The sequence below is a fragment of the Chelonia mydas genome, chromosome 3 (genome assembly GCF_015237465.2).
Source record: "Chelonia mydas isolate rCheMyd1 chromosome 3, rCheMyd1.pri.v2, whole genome shotgun sequence".
In the NCBI taxonomy this organism is placed as follows: domain Eukaryota; kingdom Metazoa; phylum Chordata; order Testudines; family Cheloniidae; genus Chelonia; species Chelonia mydas.
Genome location: NC_057851.1, coordinates 111548989 through 111566403, shown reverse-complemented (window position 1 = coordinate 111566403; position 17415 = coordinate 111548989). Strand labels below are relative to the sequence as shown.

General features: G+C 40.4%; 1 protein-coding gene across 2 annotated transcripts in view; it reads right to left on the bottom strand.

The window, feature by feature from the left end:
* Positions 1-472: 472 nt before the first annotated feature.
* The window catches only part of ESR1 (estrogen receptor 1), a 190577-nt gene continuing 173634 nt past the window's right edge, over positions 473-17415 (bottom strand). For both annotated transcript variants that reach the window (XM_007060337.4, XM_043543165.1), the window contains 2 exons: positions 5298-5481; positions 473-4144 (listed from right to left, as the gene is read on the bottom strand). In XM_007060337.4, coding sequence (XP_007060399.2) covers positions 3913-4144; positions 5298-5481 — 416 coding nt within the window. In that variant the 3' untranslated portion in view covers positions 473-3912. The remainder of the gene's footprint in view (positions 4145-5297; positions 5482-17415) is intronic.

Here is a 17415-nt window from a genome sequence, read left to right as displayed (position 1 = left end):
AAAAGCTTCTTTTTTATATATATACACACACACTAAGGGAGCATAAAGTGGCTTTTTAATGCAAGTCTTTGTGACTAGCAACTTCTTTCTTTTCATTCTCAGATGGTCACTATCTAATGAAAACAGATTACTTATTGGAGGTGCACAGGGATACAGAGCATACTCATTGAAGAGGGGATTGCAATATGGTAGCATATATTTCTTTAAAAGTTTAGGCACATTTGAATGCAAAAAATGAGTTTTTTAAAAAAAATCTCCTACAGACAGTGCAAAATTTGAAGTGCCCTCACAAAGGCAACAATCACTTAGAAAACAACCTTTAGGACATAAAAAGATATCTGCATTTGAATTAAAACATAAAAAAGAATGCAAGTAGAAAAAAAAAGGTTTGTAATGAAATATGAATTTTTGGTACCCAAAATTTAAATCACTGAAGGCAATCTGAAATTGTGGTATATTTTTGGGTACTGACTAAGCATGCTATGCATTAAGACCTGGCCTTAACTTCATAAATAGAAAAATATTCAGTTTTGTAAAGCTGTAATATATTTGTAAATAGCTTTCAAAATAGCTGACGTAATGCTGAATAATTGATCACACTAATTCTGCTGTCACTATCTTAGTGTTTGCATCCACACAATCCTGCTAGTTTTAAATTGGGATGCATCCTAGTTTTAAAAGCAGGATATATGTACAAGAACAGGGATAGATCTTGTTCCCATTTAAGTCTATGGTTAGATTGACTTCAGTGGGGCAGGATTTTTGGTGGAAACAGTTCTAATTCTCAGATGTTTGGTTTCATTTTTGGCCCAGATCTTTAAGAATTAAAATAATCAATTACTGAAATGGATCATGACTCCAGTTTGAGACCTACCGCTTCCACTGCAAAACACACTGACCTTGCATTATCAGTAGAAACGTAAGCTGTTCCTTCTTTCTTCCATAGTGACAAGTTTTCTAATTTACCAATCTCATAAATGTACGAGAAGGAAAAAATCAGGAAATGTCACTGACAACGTAACAGTAAAGTCACCACACACACCAAGAAATTGCTCCTGCTTTTTTTGTTTGTTTGATTTTTACTTCAGAACAACTCCTGTTGTCTTTCATAGGAGTTTTACCTGAGACAAAGTCTGCAAGATCAAGTCCACTACAAACAAGAAGTGGCTTTTATACTCCGTTGGAAACCCAGATATCATCAGATGAGCAAGTTCATATTACTACCTTCACGTGTGCCCTGAACTTCTTAAAGTGATTGTTATTTGAATGGCAACAGGTTTGCTATGCAAAGCAAGTTCATCTGCTCTATTATTGTTTGGTAAAAGCATAATTAGCTTCCCTGAATATTTTTCCTTCTCAAACATAGTCTCTACAAGATATTATTTTTCTTTTTCATGTCCAGCACTAGGTATCTCAGTTAGTGCTGGCTTCTCTACTGCAAATATAAAAGTATATATGAAATATAATCATCATATAAGCTAACAACCAGTTAGCCTCAGGCACAGATAACTACATATGTGATATGGTACCTCAAAAGCATATGAAAACATATGCTGTTTTATGTATTATAGACTTTGTCAGCTGGGTTTACTGAATGGCTACATTCAATTGTCTGATATGTGAGCAATGCATCTTTTATATATAACATTATTTAAGGTGCTTTTTTAAGAAAAAATTAAGTTTTGAACAAGTTAATGATGTTGATCACAGACACTGCCTCCAGTTAAACGTATGTATTGTGGGAAATCATTATTTTTCAATCTTCGGCTCCCACTGCTTTTGTTACAATGTACATTTGAACTAAATGAGGTCTTATTGCAAAGGCCAAGGCTAACAAAGAATCCCAAGTTGCTGGTGTGCACCCCTATTTGTCAAATCATTTTTAATAGTCTCGGCCATGTTTTGATACCCTTCCTTATGTTGGGTAGCACTTTATCCCACATGCAGGCTCATTGACTTCAGTGGGACAATTTGTAGCTGACGGTCCTACTCACCCTGGGTAAAGTATCAGAATCTGGCCCTCTGTTTCCAGTTGCCAACCATGGCCCACATTCATTTATTTAAATTCATCCAAGGATTAAGTTTGACCCAGTGTACTTATTTGTTGGGAGAACCAAGGAAGAAGCCATTAATTTAAATAATGTGAAGTTTAGAGGAGCTCTGTCTAGTTTATCATAAAGAACATGGAAGTTGTTAACATACTATATTTGACTGGCAGCTCTGGGCTACAATTGGGTTGACATTTGTCTTTTAAACTTAGATACAAGGTTTCCGGTGGCCCATTCGGATCTTCACCTCTGCTTATGTGTGTCAATAATATACAGTACACCAAGATTTTCTCAACACACGAAAAAATTGCTACAAAATGAAAATAAAAATGTGTGCATTTTGAACAAGGCACTTAGGAGCCCCCAACGGTCTTTGGGTAATGAATTGCAAAGAAATACCAACGCTTTCTCTGCATAAGCACAAAGACAAGTGCTTTATCATATTCACACAAAAAATGAGGCTACTGGAAATGAAACTAGTGATATGCGTTAGCAAAAGGGCTGTGGAATTAAGAGGAGATGAAAGCACTTCACAAGTTGAGAGCTCACCAGCTTCCTAGGGATTCTGAAAAAATACAACACATGCAGCTAGTAGTTACCTGTAGATTTAGAACTAACGTCTGTGTTCTGATATATACATCCTCCCCTCCCCCCCACTAACTCCCTCTGAAGTTAAGATGCACATGCCTTTGGCTTGCAGCGTAAACTTGTACTGTCCCTCTTTATGTCTGTTCTTCCCTACTGCAAGTTGTTTATCAGCATACAAGGAGTTCTACTTTTGTTGCAATGGGGACCATTAGAAACAGTCATTTATTGCAATATTTGCAGTATTCCCTTTCATTAGAATGTGAGATACGGCAATCAACTGAACTAGATAGGGTGGCAAATGCCTAATTTTTAATGGTACCCAGTACAGGGAAGATTACAGTTTATCTTCGTCTTCATTAGATGCCCTTCATAAGTGGTTTAAACTCCTATTAGTGTCAATGGGAATTACATGCATTCATGATTCCAAGGTCCAAAGGGACCATTGTGATCATCTAGTCTGTAGTCTGACCTCCTGTATAACACAAGCCATAGAGCTTCCTCAAAATGAATGTATGGGTGAGTTGAATAGAGTTTGACAACACTTATTAATATTAAAGGCAATGGCATACATCCATAGAAAGGCACACATGTTTCCCAGCTGGCTTGCCATCAAAGCACTACACATCCCAGGACTCAGATCAGAGAAGATTAAGTGCATTCGATCCAGCGTGGCCACTGGGTGAGATAACTGCAACTGGATATAAATTCAATGCATTCATGAAGGGGGAAAAACATCTGCTGATGTCAGCCAGTAAGGGAAATCTTAAAACAATATTACTTTCAGAAAGGTGCACTTTGTCACCATACGAATATGACAGGATGGAATCTACCAAGATCTGAGCTATGTAACTAGGCAGTCTTTAGTGGGGCTTCCTTATGGCTCATCCTGGAGCCACTGAACTTTTCAGTGGAAACATCAATTACTTAAATTCAACTCGGGCCCAGGCTCAAATGATTCTCAGCAAAGGGTCAACAAAGCCAAAATCTTGGGCTGATAAAGGCTACAGGAATCCTCACCCTAATTAATGCATGGGGTAAATAAGAGCCATTGCAAATTTCAAATTAAGTTGGCCTCCCATCCTTGCAGGCCATCCGTAATAACAAAACCTCTTCCATTAAGGGTTTTAGCAAATGATCAATGAACACTCAGACTGGAAATCACTGGTGCCTATTGGAGTGTTTACGTGTGTGGCAATTTAGCTAAAGTGATGTATGAACTAGGTAGTATGCTGTTGGGATTCTCAGAACCTTGTAGGCTTTTTTAACATGGGAACGCTCATACTGTATTTTGCAAATTCTCATCTTCCCTGTTTACATAAAAGGACTGCAAGGAATGTGATGAAGTTGATGCAGTTGTCAACTGGCTCCGATTCTCTTCTTCCATCGGGGCAGCATTTTTGGCTGCTGGGGCATGCAATCGGTGAGCATCTAGCATTTCCAGCAATAAATCATAAAGGGGGACTACATTTTTGCACTTCATGTTGTATAGGTGCTCCATCCCTTTATTGCTGTGGATTTTAATGAAAACAAAGTCAGAGGACACTCCATAATGAGATGACAATCCATAATATTTATTGTGATTGCCATTAAAAAGCTACCATCTGGCAACAGTTACCTAAGATATCAGTTTCCCCCCAATGTGTTGGCTTTTAATGCTAATTGCATATCCAGCCCATAACTACCAAATCATTGGATTGCCAGACTTACCATAACAAGAAAAATAACAAAGTTTACAAATGGCAAAAGAACAAACAAAACCAAAAACAAACCACCACCCTGGGTTTTGCCTGAACGTCTAGATCAGTTCTGGGATGAAAAAAAATGAGGGAGTGTTATTAACCCTTTCACCACTCACATTTGTAACTTTAGTGACGCTTGCCACTATTTTAAATGCCACTTATGTAGTGGGATCAAGGAACCCTAACTCCATTCACCAACCAACCAGTGTGCTTTGCCACCTTAAAAATAAACTGTACCTGTTTAGAACTGTCAGATTTCTAACACTCCAGCTATAAGGTAGAGCCCAGTTTCACGTCAAGAACTGAATAATTGAATTGATCAGGGTTGTATAGACCTTTTGCTTAGACTAAGAGCAAATTAAATTCTTCATACACTGTTAATATTTAATAACTGTTAATTATTATTAAAAATCATGGAGATAGAGTCTGAATTCCCTACTTTGAGAATGCCTGTGCCTATCAATGTGAGCAGGGGTTGCGGAACTGGGGTGTTATATACAGCTGCAATTTACTCAGTATGTTATAAACAGAGTAAGACATTGTGTTTATAACAACAACAATCAGGTCCTGCCTCCATCATCAGACCCCCTTGCAGTATCGTGACACCAAAAGCAGAGGAACCTTAAAGAGCACAAGAAACAAATAGCGTTAGGGACAGTTTCCCCTCCCACATGATATTAAACAGAAGGGCTGTTTGTATTTCGGAATTATGGGCCACACTGTGATACCCTCACTCACGCTGACTAGCATGTTGCCCCACAAGCAGTCTCACTGAAGAAAAAGACCACTTGTGGAGTAAGTTACTATTCAACACGAGTTTATCAGAATCTGGCTGTATCGACAGAGCAAAACCTTCCTTGCATGCTGAACTTTGCACAGTTGTCTTGTACAATGCCAGAAGGCTGCATGTGCACTCTCTCACCTCATGTGCCTGATGTGCGAGAGTATGAGGAGGAGCTGAGCCAGTCGTCTGTGTTGCTGATCCGGAGGGAGACCTGACTTGGCCATTAAATGAATCAATGTATCTGTGATTTTGTCCAGAACACGATGAATATGCTCCTTCTCTTCCAAAGATTTCAAGGTGCTGGAAAGAAACGTATATACACCTGGGGTGGGGTGGGGGGAGAACAACACAAAGAGAGATTAGACTTTCACAGCTACAGTCTCATAGACAGGGATCTTAAGAGGCCAGAAGAGGCATGAGAGCCAAACGCACTATGAACTTAGTTCTCTTCTGGCAGTAGGAAGGTGAACAGGAGGTTAGAGACAACCTAAAGAGAACATGGCTAAGGAAAGAATGGAGGTCTCTCCAAAATGACAATGGTGAGAATCAGGAATGGACACACATTGGTCAAGATGAAAAACAAAACAATGGGTATACTCAGAAAATATTAAACAACCCAAACTGCAAATATAAGTGACAAACAATAAATAATCAGTTTTCTTGTTAAGCCTTCTCTGCTCCTGCTGCTTCAGCTCCCAGAGATTATTATTAAACGGTGGTGGGTTTCATGTACAAACCCAGCTCCACCCACCCACCCAAAGAGGATATGGTGAAAGCAAACTGATTGGCACTTTGGTTGGAGTCCTTTATGCTGTATCTACAATAAAACAAGGTAAAAAAAGTGTTTCTGCATGAGGAAAAGTGTTTCTCATAGATAAACATAATGTGGGAAAATCAAAGTGACTGAAAGGGAAAATTACACGGCAGCCTTTACCCCACTTCCTCCATGTCTTAGGGTCTCTGGCTATTTCAAAGAATCTTTTTTTCCCCAAGGAAGGTGATGCTATTAGGTCAGTTATTGTATTCTTCAAACAAGATGGGCGGGGTTTGTAAAAGACTAAACTCCAAGCCACAGACCTTCATAAACAATCCACAATAAAATCTAGCACTTGCAGTTTACTATTTTTCTCAATGCAGACTGATAGCACTGGTCCAATCTGAAATTAACCAGCAACCAGTATAGTAGTGATGACAGCATCTGGAGAAACAGTCAAGTGGAACTGGAGATAAAGGGCCAGATGATGAGTTCAGTTACTCCAGATTTAAACCCAGGTAAGAGATCAATTTACGATAGTTATAATAAATCTCCCACTTTTCTTGCTCCATCATGCTCTGTATTAGACCTCACTGAATAATTGTGTAATTGGTTTGAAGTTACTCCTGTCCCCACCTCTACTGTCTGTCACCTCCTAGTCCCTCACATTTGTTAGCTGTTTGGTGCAAGGACCCTGTTTTCTATCTGTATTGAGAGACACCTACAGCTCCTTTGGACACCGTTAGAAATAATCGTATTAATAATAATGATCATAAGTGTAATTCTGTTGATTTCACTGGCATTTACACCAGAATAAGTGAGATCAGAATCTATCCTGCTGACAGAGAACAGAACAGCTATTACAGTGTGGCCTCTGGAAGGCAGCAGTCGCAGCTCTTCCTTTTATTGATTTGGCTGCACTGGACTATTGCTATAAAGTTGTTATAGAAATATGAAGCAGTGACTGCTTGTCCTATATCATTTTTCAGACTGGAGTAACTGCATTGAAGAGAACAAGACCCTTAGACCTTTCTCAGCCAAATGATTTTCAACCCTCCACACACCCATGCTGCTAATAGGTTTTATGGCTTAGCAATATTTTAGAGGGACTAATTTCTTAGTTCTGACTCACTGGGCTTAATCCATTAGTGGGAAATGTTTTCATAGTCTCATAGTAGCACCAGCACAGCTCGGCTTGGCCAGGGGATCCTGCCAGGTGTTACGAATACTTTAGGAATTCCTCCCAGTTTCATACTTCTAAAACCCTCTCAAAAGGAAGGAGTCCTGCCCGGAGCTCCCAGGTCTCACACTTCTTTAGCACAGGAGCCATCAAAGAGCTTTGTTTAAAAATATCAAAACAAATCCCCAAGAAATCCCCAAAGATTTGGCAATTGGCAACCCTTACTAATTAAATGTTGAATGAAAGACAGCTATTTGTTATCTCACTGCCCCAGGTGATTACTGTTGCCTTGCCTCACTGAGCAGGCATTTCAGAAACAGGAATATCAGCTGTCCATCACCAAAGAGAAGGGCTGCTGCCTTCAGAAAAGTTCGCTCAGCAAGGCGAGAACTGGCTGCCTTAAAGTAAGTATCTTCAAAGCTGTTTTCTTCCAACTCTGTATAACAATCCAGTATCCTGAACATCATGGAAGGAGAGAGACAGGGAAAACCACAGCCACTGCAAGGGTGGGGCTCATATTCTGTGCCAACAAGGCAAAGCTGTGCTTCGAATGGATTTGTGGAGGGGACTACACAATATGTTACCATATATGCTGTTGGCAAATGGTAATGACAGACATTTTGGATGCTACTGTTGAGGAGAACGCCCACTTCACCCTTTCTAGAACCACACAAGTGGAGTTTAAAGTGTCTGTTCAGCCTTGGAATCCGAAGACCACTACTGGCGATGCAACATCCCACCCTGCATGTTTCACCTGTCACAAGACAAGATGACCTAGATCAGTGGTTTTCAAACTGTGGTCCACAGGACTATCGAAGATTTCCAAAAGGGTCAGCACCTCCATTTGAAACTTTTTAGGGGTCTGCAAATGAAAAACGTTGAAAACCACTGATGTATAAGAATGACTCAGGGGGAAAGGATGTTTAAAAAACATTATGTCAATGGCAAAGAACAACAGCTGATTAGGATGTCCCATGAAGCCATCCACCATGTGGTTTTAAGGCTGTGTAGTACTCTCCCTGAAGTATTCATAAAACTAACTCAGTTCTGTCAAAAAGAAAAGGAGGACTTGTGGCACCTTAGAGACTAACAAATTTATCTGAGCATAAGCTTTCGTGAGCTACAGCTCACTTCATCGGATGCATGCAGTGGAAAAACAGTTCTGTCAGTCTAATAGGTTTAATAGGTAAATCAATTAAATTAATTTTCTGCTTTGACAGAAATATCACCACATTGGTTTCCAGAGATAAAGGGTGATCACTTTGCCACATACCACTGATCCTTGTATCAGATCCAATCTAACAGCAAGAACTCCAGCATTATGTTGCTGCCTTTGTGTTTCTGATGCTTGTTCTCCTTGACCACAATGGTAAGGAAGAGCCCTTGAAGCACTGCACTGCTGAACTGAATGTACTTTTCAAAAATACAGCTTTGTTTTGCAGCTGAAAGGTTTATTTCGTTTTCTGCAGCCCTGAAGGGATAGATTCTGTTTTGTTATTGAGCTGGTGAAATGGCAGCACTGTCCTAGTTATAAGAGACAAGCTGTCGCCATGGTATCTTGGGAGAAATTCACAAATGGTATCAATATAGCGCAGGGGTCGGCAACCTTTCAGAAGTGGTGTGCGGAGTCTTCATTTATTCACTCTAATTTAAGGTTTCGCGTGCCAGTAATACATTTTAACATTTTTAGGTGGTCTCTTTCTATAAGTCTTTTATATATAACTAAACTATTGTTGTATGTAAAGTAAATAAGGTTTTTAAGATGTTTAAGAAGCTTCATTAAAACTTAAATTAAAATGCAGATCAGTTTAGTGTAGTGGTTCTTTACCTGGGGTGCACGCACTCCCTGGGGGTGCGAGATGCCCTTTCTGGGGGTGCGAGACATGCGAGATTTTTTTAGAAGGTAAATCATCGAAAACACAAATTAAGCACAGGCACATAAGTACAACTACTTTGTTTCATCAAACTTATGTATTTATTAACATTATACATTTTTTAACAATTTCTGTAATATACAAAGTTTTTAAGTTTAAGTTTTTAAGCTAATTGTAGTGTAATTTTTGATAAGGGGTGAGAAAACATATTTTAAGAACTCCAGACCATCAGCAGGCTGAGCGGGGCCAGGTGTAGTGTATTAAATTGCTCCCCATAGGAACGTGCTACTTATGGTGTACTACTTACGGCTGCCCGTCCTGACGCTCTGAACGGCATGGTAGGGGATGGAGAACAGGGGTGGTTGGACAGGCGTGGGAGTCCCGGGGAGCCTGTCAGGGGTCGGGAGTGTGGACAGGGGACAGGGCAGTCAGGGGACAGGGAGCGGTCAGGAGACAAGGAGCAGGGGGGGTTGGAGGGGTCAGGGGTTATGAGGTGGGCAGTCAGGGGGCGGGAAGTGGGCCAGCTGTTTAGGGAGGCACAGCCTTCCCTACCCCAGTGTAATGTATTAACATTTCTCCCCGTAGGAATGTGCTACTTACGGTGTACTACTCAGGGCTGCCAGTCCTGGTGCTCTGCAAGCAGCACATTCCTACGGGGAGAAATTTAATACACTGCACCAGCAGACAGAACCCCAGCCCGGCAGCGGGCTGAGCGGCTTAGCCTGCCGCTGGTCTGGGGTTCCATCCGCCGGCTCCTGCCAGCCGGGTCCCGGCTGCTGGTCCCGCTCAGCCCGCTGCCGGTCTGGGGTTCCGTTCACCCAGGCTGGCAGTGGGCTAAGCAGGGGCGGCGGCTGGGACCCGGCTGGCAGTAGCGTGCCAGTAAAAATCGGCTCTCGTGCTGTCTTTGCCATGCGTGCCGCAGGTTGCTGACCCCTGATATAGTGCATCTTGCAGTGCAAATACAAACTCTCACTTTTCCATACAGAGGGAAAGAGGCTTGAAGAGAAAAAAGCCGTTTTTACTTTTTTCGGCTCAAGACCACAGAGAAAGGAAGAAGTTACAAGAAACAGTGAAAAGGGACAGAGTCCTGATTGGTGGTGGAGGAAGTGTGGAATTAGATATTAGATGATGATAGCATCAAGGAATCCTCATCACTGGCGGTTTTTAAGAACACATTGGACAAAACACTTGTCAAGGATAGTCTAGATTTACTTAGTCCTGCTATAGCGTAGGGGGACAAACTTCATGACTTCTTCAGGTCCCTTCCTGCCCTATATGTCTACAGTTAATCTCAATATTCTCTAATATGACTGTGCACTAAAAATTTCAGGAAAAGGAAAGTGTTCTAGACTTAATAAAAATCATTTGTCTGGTGCAGTAAATCTACACAACACCTTAGAAATACAATTTAACAGATTAGATTTGAGATTGATTTTAAATATTTATGGCTAAATATGTCTAATTCAAATTGGCTGAAAACACATTTAATTCCTCTTGAGATCAATTGTGTTTGTTCCATGTATATGTAATTTGTGTAACATGGTTCTCAAAATTTTTTCCAAGATTTTTGTGTACATTTTTCACCTGTTTTTGCTTTGTGACATTTGTGTGTATTTTCTACAGGTTATGTTTCCAAATACAATGTCTGTATTTTTTCTGTATATTTTCCACAGGAATCCAGTCTCCTTCTCTATACAGGGAATGAGGTAGCTGTAACATATTTCTTTTTATCCTCCTCATTCAATGTGTGGCCACAGGCATGGTTTACCACACACTATCCACCTTGAGTACAGAATTACTCATTTCTTTTTTTTATTACACTTACCATAGTAGTTTCTAAGTGCATCACAAATATTCATTAATTTATCTTTATGACATCCCTGCAGAGAGGAGTTTTTACAGATGGAGAATTGAGGAAGAGAGAGATTAAGGGCAAAATTTGCAAGCATTTGTGGTGGGTGGCTCAATCACTGGGCAGCCAGCTTGAGACACTGAAAACCTGATTTTTCAGAATACTTAGCATTTTTGTCGCACTTTATATGTTTTCAGCACTGTACAGATATTTATTAATTCACCATTACAACACCCCAGTGAGGTAGGTGGGTGAAATACTATGACCCCATTTTAGAGTTGAGGAAACTGAAATGCAAAGTGACTTGCCTAGGATTCAAACACAGGGCCTCCTTTTGCCTAACCCATGTTCACTCCTCAGACTATACTGCTAGGGGTTTTAAGTAGCTGCAGCTCTCACTCAGTTCATCTGCAGTTGCGAGAGCTCAGCACTTTTGCAAATTAGGTCCAGGAGTCTCAGGTTAGGCACCCATAAAAGTTCATGATCACCTGGGAAAAGTTTGGTTTAAGAGACTTTCCTAGCATCACACAAGAACTCTGTGGCAGAGGCAGGGATATAATCCAATTCTTCAGAGTGGCATTCAACATCTTAACCACAATGTTATCCCTTCTCTTTCTGTGGCCCATAACCTTTTTCTCTACACACATTCCTGCAATAAACGAGGCCCAGGAGTCTTACAGACACCACAGTCATTCTCTGTGCAACCCTAATTCATTCCCACAGCACTGGTCATCCTATGCATTGAATGAAGCAGGGTCCTGTGGAAAAACCAGTATGTGATTGTATAATTAACAAATGAGCCATAATGTGTGCACACAAGAGAACCTAAACCATCCACAAAAAAGTGACATTGACCCAAGGTGCATTCTGGGCAATATTCACTCCTGGACCTGATTAAAGTTCTGATATCTCACAGCCCAGTATAACTAGGAGGTGTGGGGGTGTCAAGGTTCCTTCCCCACTCTGAACTCTAGGGTACAGATGTGGGGACCTGCATGAAAGACCCCCTAAGCTTATTCTTACCAGCTTAGGTTAAAAGCTGCCACCACCAAAGTGTCTAACAAAAATAACAGGGGAAGTGCCCACTTGGAAATGTCTCCCCACCCAAAATATCCCCCCCCCAAGCACTACACCCCCTTTCCTGGGGAAGTTTTGATAAAAATCGTCACCAATTTGCAGAGGTGAACACACACCCAAACCCGTGGATCTTAAGAACAATGAAAAAGCAATCAGGTTCTTAAAAGAGAATTTTAATTAAAGAAAAAGTAAAAGAATCACCTCTGTAAATTCAGGATGGTAAATACCTTACAGGGTAATCAAATTCAAAACATAGAGAATCCCTCTAGGCAAAACCTTAAGTTACAAAAAGACACAAGAACAGGAATATACATTCCATTCAGCACAACTTATTTTATCAGCCATTTAAACAAAACAGAATCGAACACATCTCTAACTAGATTGCTTATTAGCCCTTTACAGGAGTTCTGACCTGCATTCCTGCTCTGGTCCCGGCAAAAGCATCACACAGACAGAGAGGACACTTTGTTTTTCCCCCCCTCCAGGTTTGAAAGTATCTTGTCTCCTCATTGGTCATTTTGGTCAGGTGCCAGCGAGGTTACCTTTAGCTTCTTAACCCTTTACAGGTGAAAGGGTTTTTCCTCTGGCCAGGAGGGATTTAAAGGTGGTTAGCCTTCCCTTTATATTTATGACAGGGGGAGTGTCTAAAGTTTTGCTACATATATTTCCAAAGGACACACAGCATATGCTGCTAGCCCTGTATCTCTCTCTCACTCCCCCTCTGAAGGCTGCATAGTTGTTCTCTTCAGTGCTGAGTGAGTAATGCAGCCATGCCATCCCAAAATCGTTACAATACAATGTTTCTTTTATAGCCCCCACCACATACAAAATAAAAACTTTCAATAAGCAGAACATAAAGTCTTTGCGTTCGTTTTGCAGTAGTGCATGCTGGACAGATTTATTACAGTTATTTTGCTCATACACCCAAGAGGTAAGAATACCTCAACCACACACTATTTAGATCCAAGTGCACTCACTTCTTAGTTTTGTACAATTTCCCCATTATAAGAAGAAAACAAAACCCTCTATTACAAAAGCCAGAGAGACACCACAAAGCACAGTTGGCAAGGTCTGAAAAGGATACTGTCTAAGCAAGTCCTGGCATTGCCGATCTGAATAGCATCGCACTAGACCACTCAACTTACTAAACTCCAATTGCGGAACAAGGACACTTCAAAGTGTGGGTCAAACAAAATAGACAAGAGACATAAACGGAACAAAAAAACTTGAATGATGTAGTAATCATTTTCTAGGGTTAAATCAGCTATTTCTTGTAAATCAACAATATGCAAAGAGGATCATTCAATTTCAATGTATTGGCTAAAAATTATCATAATTGCCATGATAATCACTTACACAGATCTTTTTTTATTTTCAGGAAGTATTAAATTTTTTTGCTCTTATGAAGAGACTATATTTTGTTATTTTATCCTCAATTTATCACATTGATAATTATGTTTGCCATATCAATTTAAAGTATGCTGAATAACTGTGTTTCCTCAGATACACTTTGTGATAATTATTGGTGAATGGTGTGGCTAAAGCTATTGGTAAATGCATTAAAAACCACACTGTGCTGAGATTTATGGGGATACACATTTGAGGAACTGTAGAGCTGATTTCCCATATAGAAATTGCCTCAGAACTCCCTTCCAAACTATTCATAGTAGGGGCAACCAACATGTCACCCTACCATTGGCCGGTGTCTCACAACCACCCTAAGTAAAGGTCTCAACAGTTATCAGAGGCTTAGAGGACCCATTACAGCTGCTCAGGGAAGCATGCCACACAGAGCAGCTCCTTTTCCCCAGTCCAATTCAAATCACTGGGGCTTTTCCCCCCACAGAGTTTGTAAACTATGTCAGCCTGATGGGCTGAAAGGGAACCAAGAAACTCTGGGAGCCCTGTCTCTGGGGCATCTAGCTCAGCTGGGGCTCACGGGGCTTGTAGGCTCCCAGCTCCCCTTCAGCCCACCTGCTGGAATTTCATTTTGAAATTATCAAAATGAATATTTGATTTTTTTGCAATGAAACAGATTTCAGATTTCTGTCTCACTAAGAATTTTGAAATTTTTGGTTTTTGTCCCAAAACTGGAACCAAACCAAATTTTCAGAAACATCTGTGAAACAGAATTACAGTTCTCCACCCAGCACTGGTTGAGAAGTACTGCCAGTGTCCTAGCAGCCTGGGAGTCAGTCAGAAAGCTGGGATTCCAACCTGACTTTCGGTGTTCCCCTTAGGCATAACCTGGAGAAGGGTAGGAGACTCTAAGATTAAGTAGAGCAACAGTGTGGTCCAGTACCACTGGAAATTAATTTTCCATTGTGATACAATTACGCACTTTACAACAGAATCCACTTTGCTCTGCCATTGGCTGCTTTGAGCCCACAGTTACCAGAACTCTACATTATTCAAAAGTTACTTTAGATTCTGACTAAAAATGACACTGTTCGGTAAGGTGGTATCAATTTTATATAATCACTTTTGGGAGTAGAACCTCTTAACAGAAATTAACATTCTGACTTTAGAATATGGCTGTATGCTCCAGCTTGAATTTAAAATAAATATTTGTCTATTTTCTCTAATTTTAAACAGACAAAACATTCTGCAATCCTGCATCCCAAACTAAAGGGAAAAATCGTAGGGAAAGGTTGCAGACCAAATTGGATGAACAAGCATCTCAAACAGGTTATCAAGAGAAAGCAAAAAGCTTTCAAGTAATGGAAGAAGGGACAGATCAGCAAGGAAAACTGTCTTTTGGAGGTCAGAAAGCATTAAAAAAGAGTGAGAATTGCCAAAAGCCAAGCTCAGCTAGATCTTGCAAAGGAAATAAAAAACAATAGTAACATGTTCTTTAGCCATATCAATAAAAAGAAAACAAGGAAAGAAGAAGCAGCACAGCTAAATACGGAGGATGGAGTGGAGATTAAAGATAATCTAGGTATGGCCCAACAAATACTTTGCCTCAGGTTTTTAAAATGGGTAATGAGGAGCTTAGGGGACAGTGGCACAGGGCTAATAGGAACAAGGATATGGAAGCAAAAATTACCACATCTGAGTTAGAAGCCAAACTCAACAGCTTAATGGGACCACATCAGGAGGCCTAGATCAACTCCATCCAAAAATATTACAGGAACTGGCACATGAAAGTGCTAGTCTAATAGCAAGGATTCTTAATGACTCCATAAACTCAGGAGTCATACCCTATGACTGGAGAATTGCAAATATAGTACCTATATTTAAGAAAGGAAAAAAGTGATCTCTAAAACTACAGGCCTGTTACTTTGACCACAGTTGTGTGGAAGGTTTTAGAACAAAATGTTGAGAGAGAGGTTAAGAATAAAGAGGTAAAAGGTAACAGGGATAAAATACAACACAGTTTTACAAAAGGTAGATCATGCCAGAGCAACCTGATCTCTTTCTTTGAGAAGAAAACCAATTTTCAGGACAAAAGAAATGCAGTAGATCTACTCTACCTCGATTTCAGTGAAGTATTTGATACAGTTCCACAAACAAATGATTAATTAAATTAGAAAAGATGTGGGTTAATATGAGAATTGAAAGGAGGGTAAGGAACTGGTTAAAGGGGAGAGTATAGTCTTCATGCTGAAAGATCAACTTTCAGGCTGGAGGGAGGTTGCAAATGAAGTGCCTCAAAGATCAATCTTGGGACCAATCTTATTTAAACATTTTCATTAAAGACCTTGGCAGAAAAAGCAATAATGTGATAATAAAATTTGTGGATGACACAAATTTGGGAGGTATTGCCAATATGGAGAAGGACCAGAAATATCATACAAGAAGATCTGAATGACCTTGAAAACTGAAGTAAATGAAATGGTATGAAATTTAATTGCGTAAAGTCATGCATTTAGGGACTAACAACAAGCAGGATGGAGCGAGGCTGTTCTCAGTTGTGGCAGATGACAGAACAAGAAGCAATGGTCTCAAGTTGCAGCGTGGGAGGTCTAGGTTGGATATTAGGAAAAACTATTTCACTAGGAGGGTGGTGAAGCACTGGAATGGGTTACGTAGGGAGGTGGTGGAATCTCCATCCTTAGAGGTTTTTAAGGCCCGGCTTGACAAAGCCCTGGCTGGGATGATTTAGTTGGGGTTGGTCCTGCTTTGAGCAGGGGGTTGAACTAGATGACCTCCTGAGGTTTCTTCCAACCCATATCTTCTATGATCCTATGAAGGCTGAGGGGAAATATGATTGCTCTCTATAAATACATCGGAGGGATAAATGCTAGGGAGGGAGAGGAGTTATTTAAGTTAAGTGCCAGTGTTGGCCAAGAACAAATGGATATAAACTGGACACAAACAAGTTTAGGCTTGAAATTATACAAAGGCTTCTAATCACCAGTGGAGTGAAGTTCTGGAACAACCTTCCAAGGGGAATAGTGGGGGCAAAAAACCTAAGTTATAAGATGGAGCTTGATAAGTTTATGAAGCGGATGGTATGATGAGATTGCTTACAATGGTACATGGCCCATCTACAACTGTTATTTGCAAATATTTCCAATGCCCGTAGATGGAACACTAGAAAGGGAGGGCTCTAGTTTCTACAGAGAAGTCTTTCTAGGTGTCTGGCTGATGGGTCTTTCCCACATGCTCAGGGTCTAACAGACTGTCATATTTGGGATCAGGAAGGAATTTTCCATCAGGACAGATTGGTAAGGTACTTAGGGGGTTGCCACCTTCCTCTGCAACATGGGCCACAGGTCACTTGCTGCTTTGAACTAGAGCAAGGATTCTCAAACTGGGAGTTGTTACCCCTCAGGGGGTCATGAAGTTATTACATGCAGGTCACAAGCTATCAGCCTCCACCCACCAAACCCTGCTTCACCTCCAGCATTTATAATAGTGTTAAATATATATAAAAAAGTGTGCCTTTAATTTATAAGGGGGAATCACACTCAGAGGCTTGCTGTGTTAAAGGGGTCACCAATACAAAAGTTTGAGAACAATGGAACTAGAGTAAATGGTGGCTTCTCTGTAATTTGAAGCCTTTAAATCAAGATTTGAGGACTTTGGTAACTCAGCTAGAGGTTATGGAGCTACTATAGGAGTGGGTGGGTGAGGTTCTGTGGCTCAAATGCAAAGGAGGTCAGATTAGATGATCGTGATGATCTCTTTTGGCCATAAATTTAAGGTGGGGTCAATTTTATGTAATCACTTTTGGGAGTAGAGCCTCCTTTAACAGAACTTATCATTACGGCTTTAGAAAAGTGTTGTATGCTTCAGCCTGCACTTAGAACACATATGTTTCTATTTTCTCTCATTTTAAATAGATGAAACCTTCTGGTCAGAGATGCAAGATCCTTTCTTTTTGTGCCTTACGTCTCAGCTTTATTTGGCCATTTCAACCTCAAGGTCTTTACATACGTTCTGACAAATTTAGCTATGCCTTTGCCATCCCTTCCCTTAGTTTTACCACCTAAACAGGAATGTTTAAACTCCAGTTCTAAAACTAAAATTAGAATCACCCCTTGACACTATGAGGGTTGCTTCAACTACTG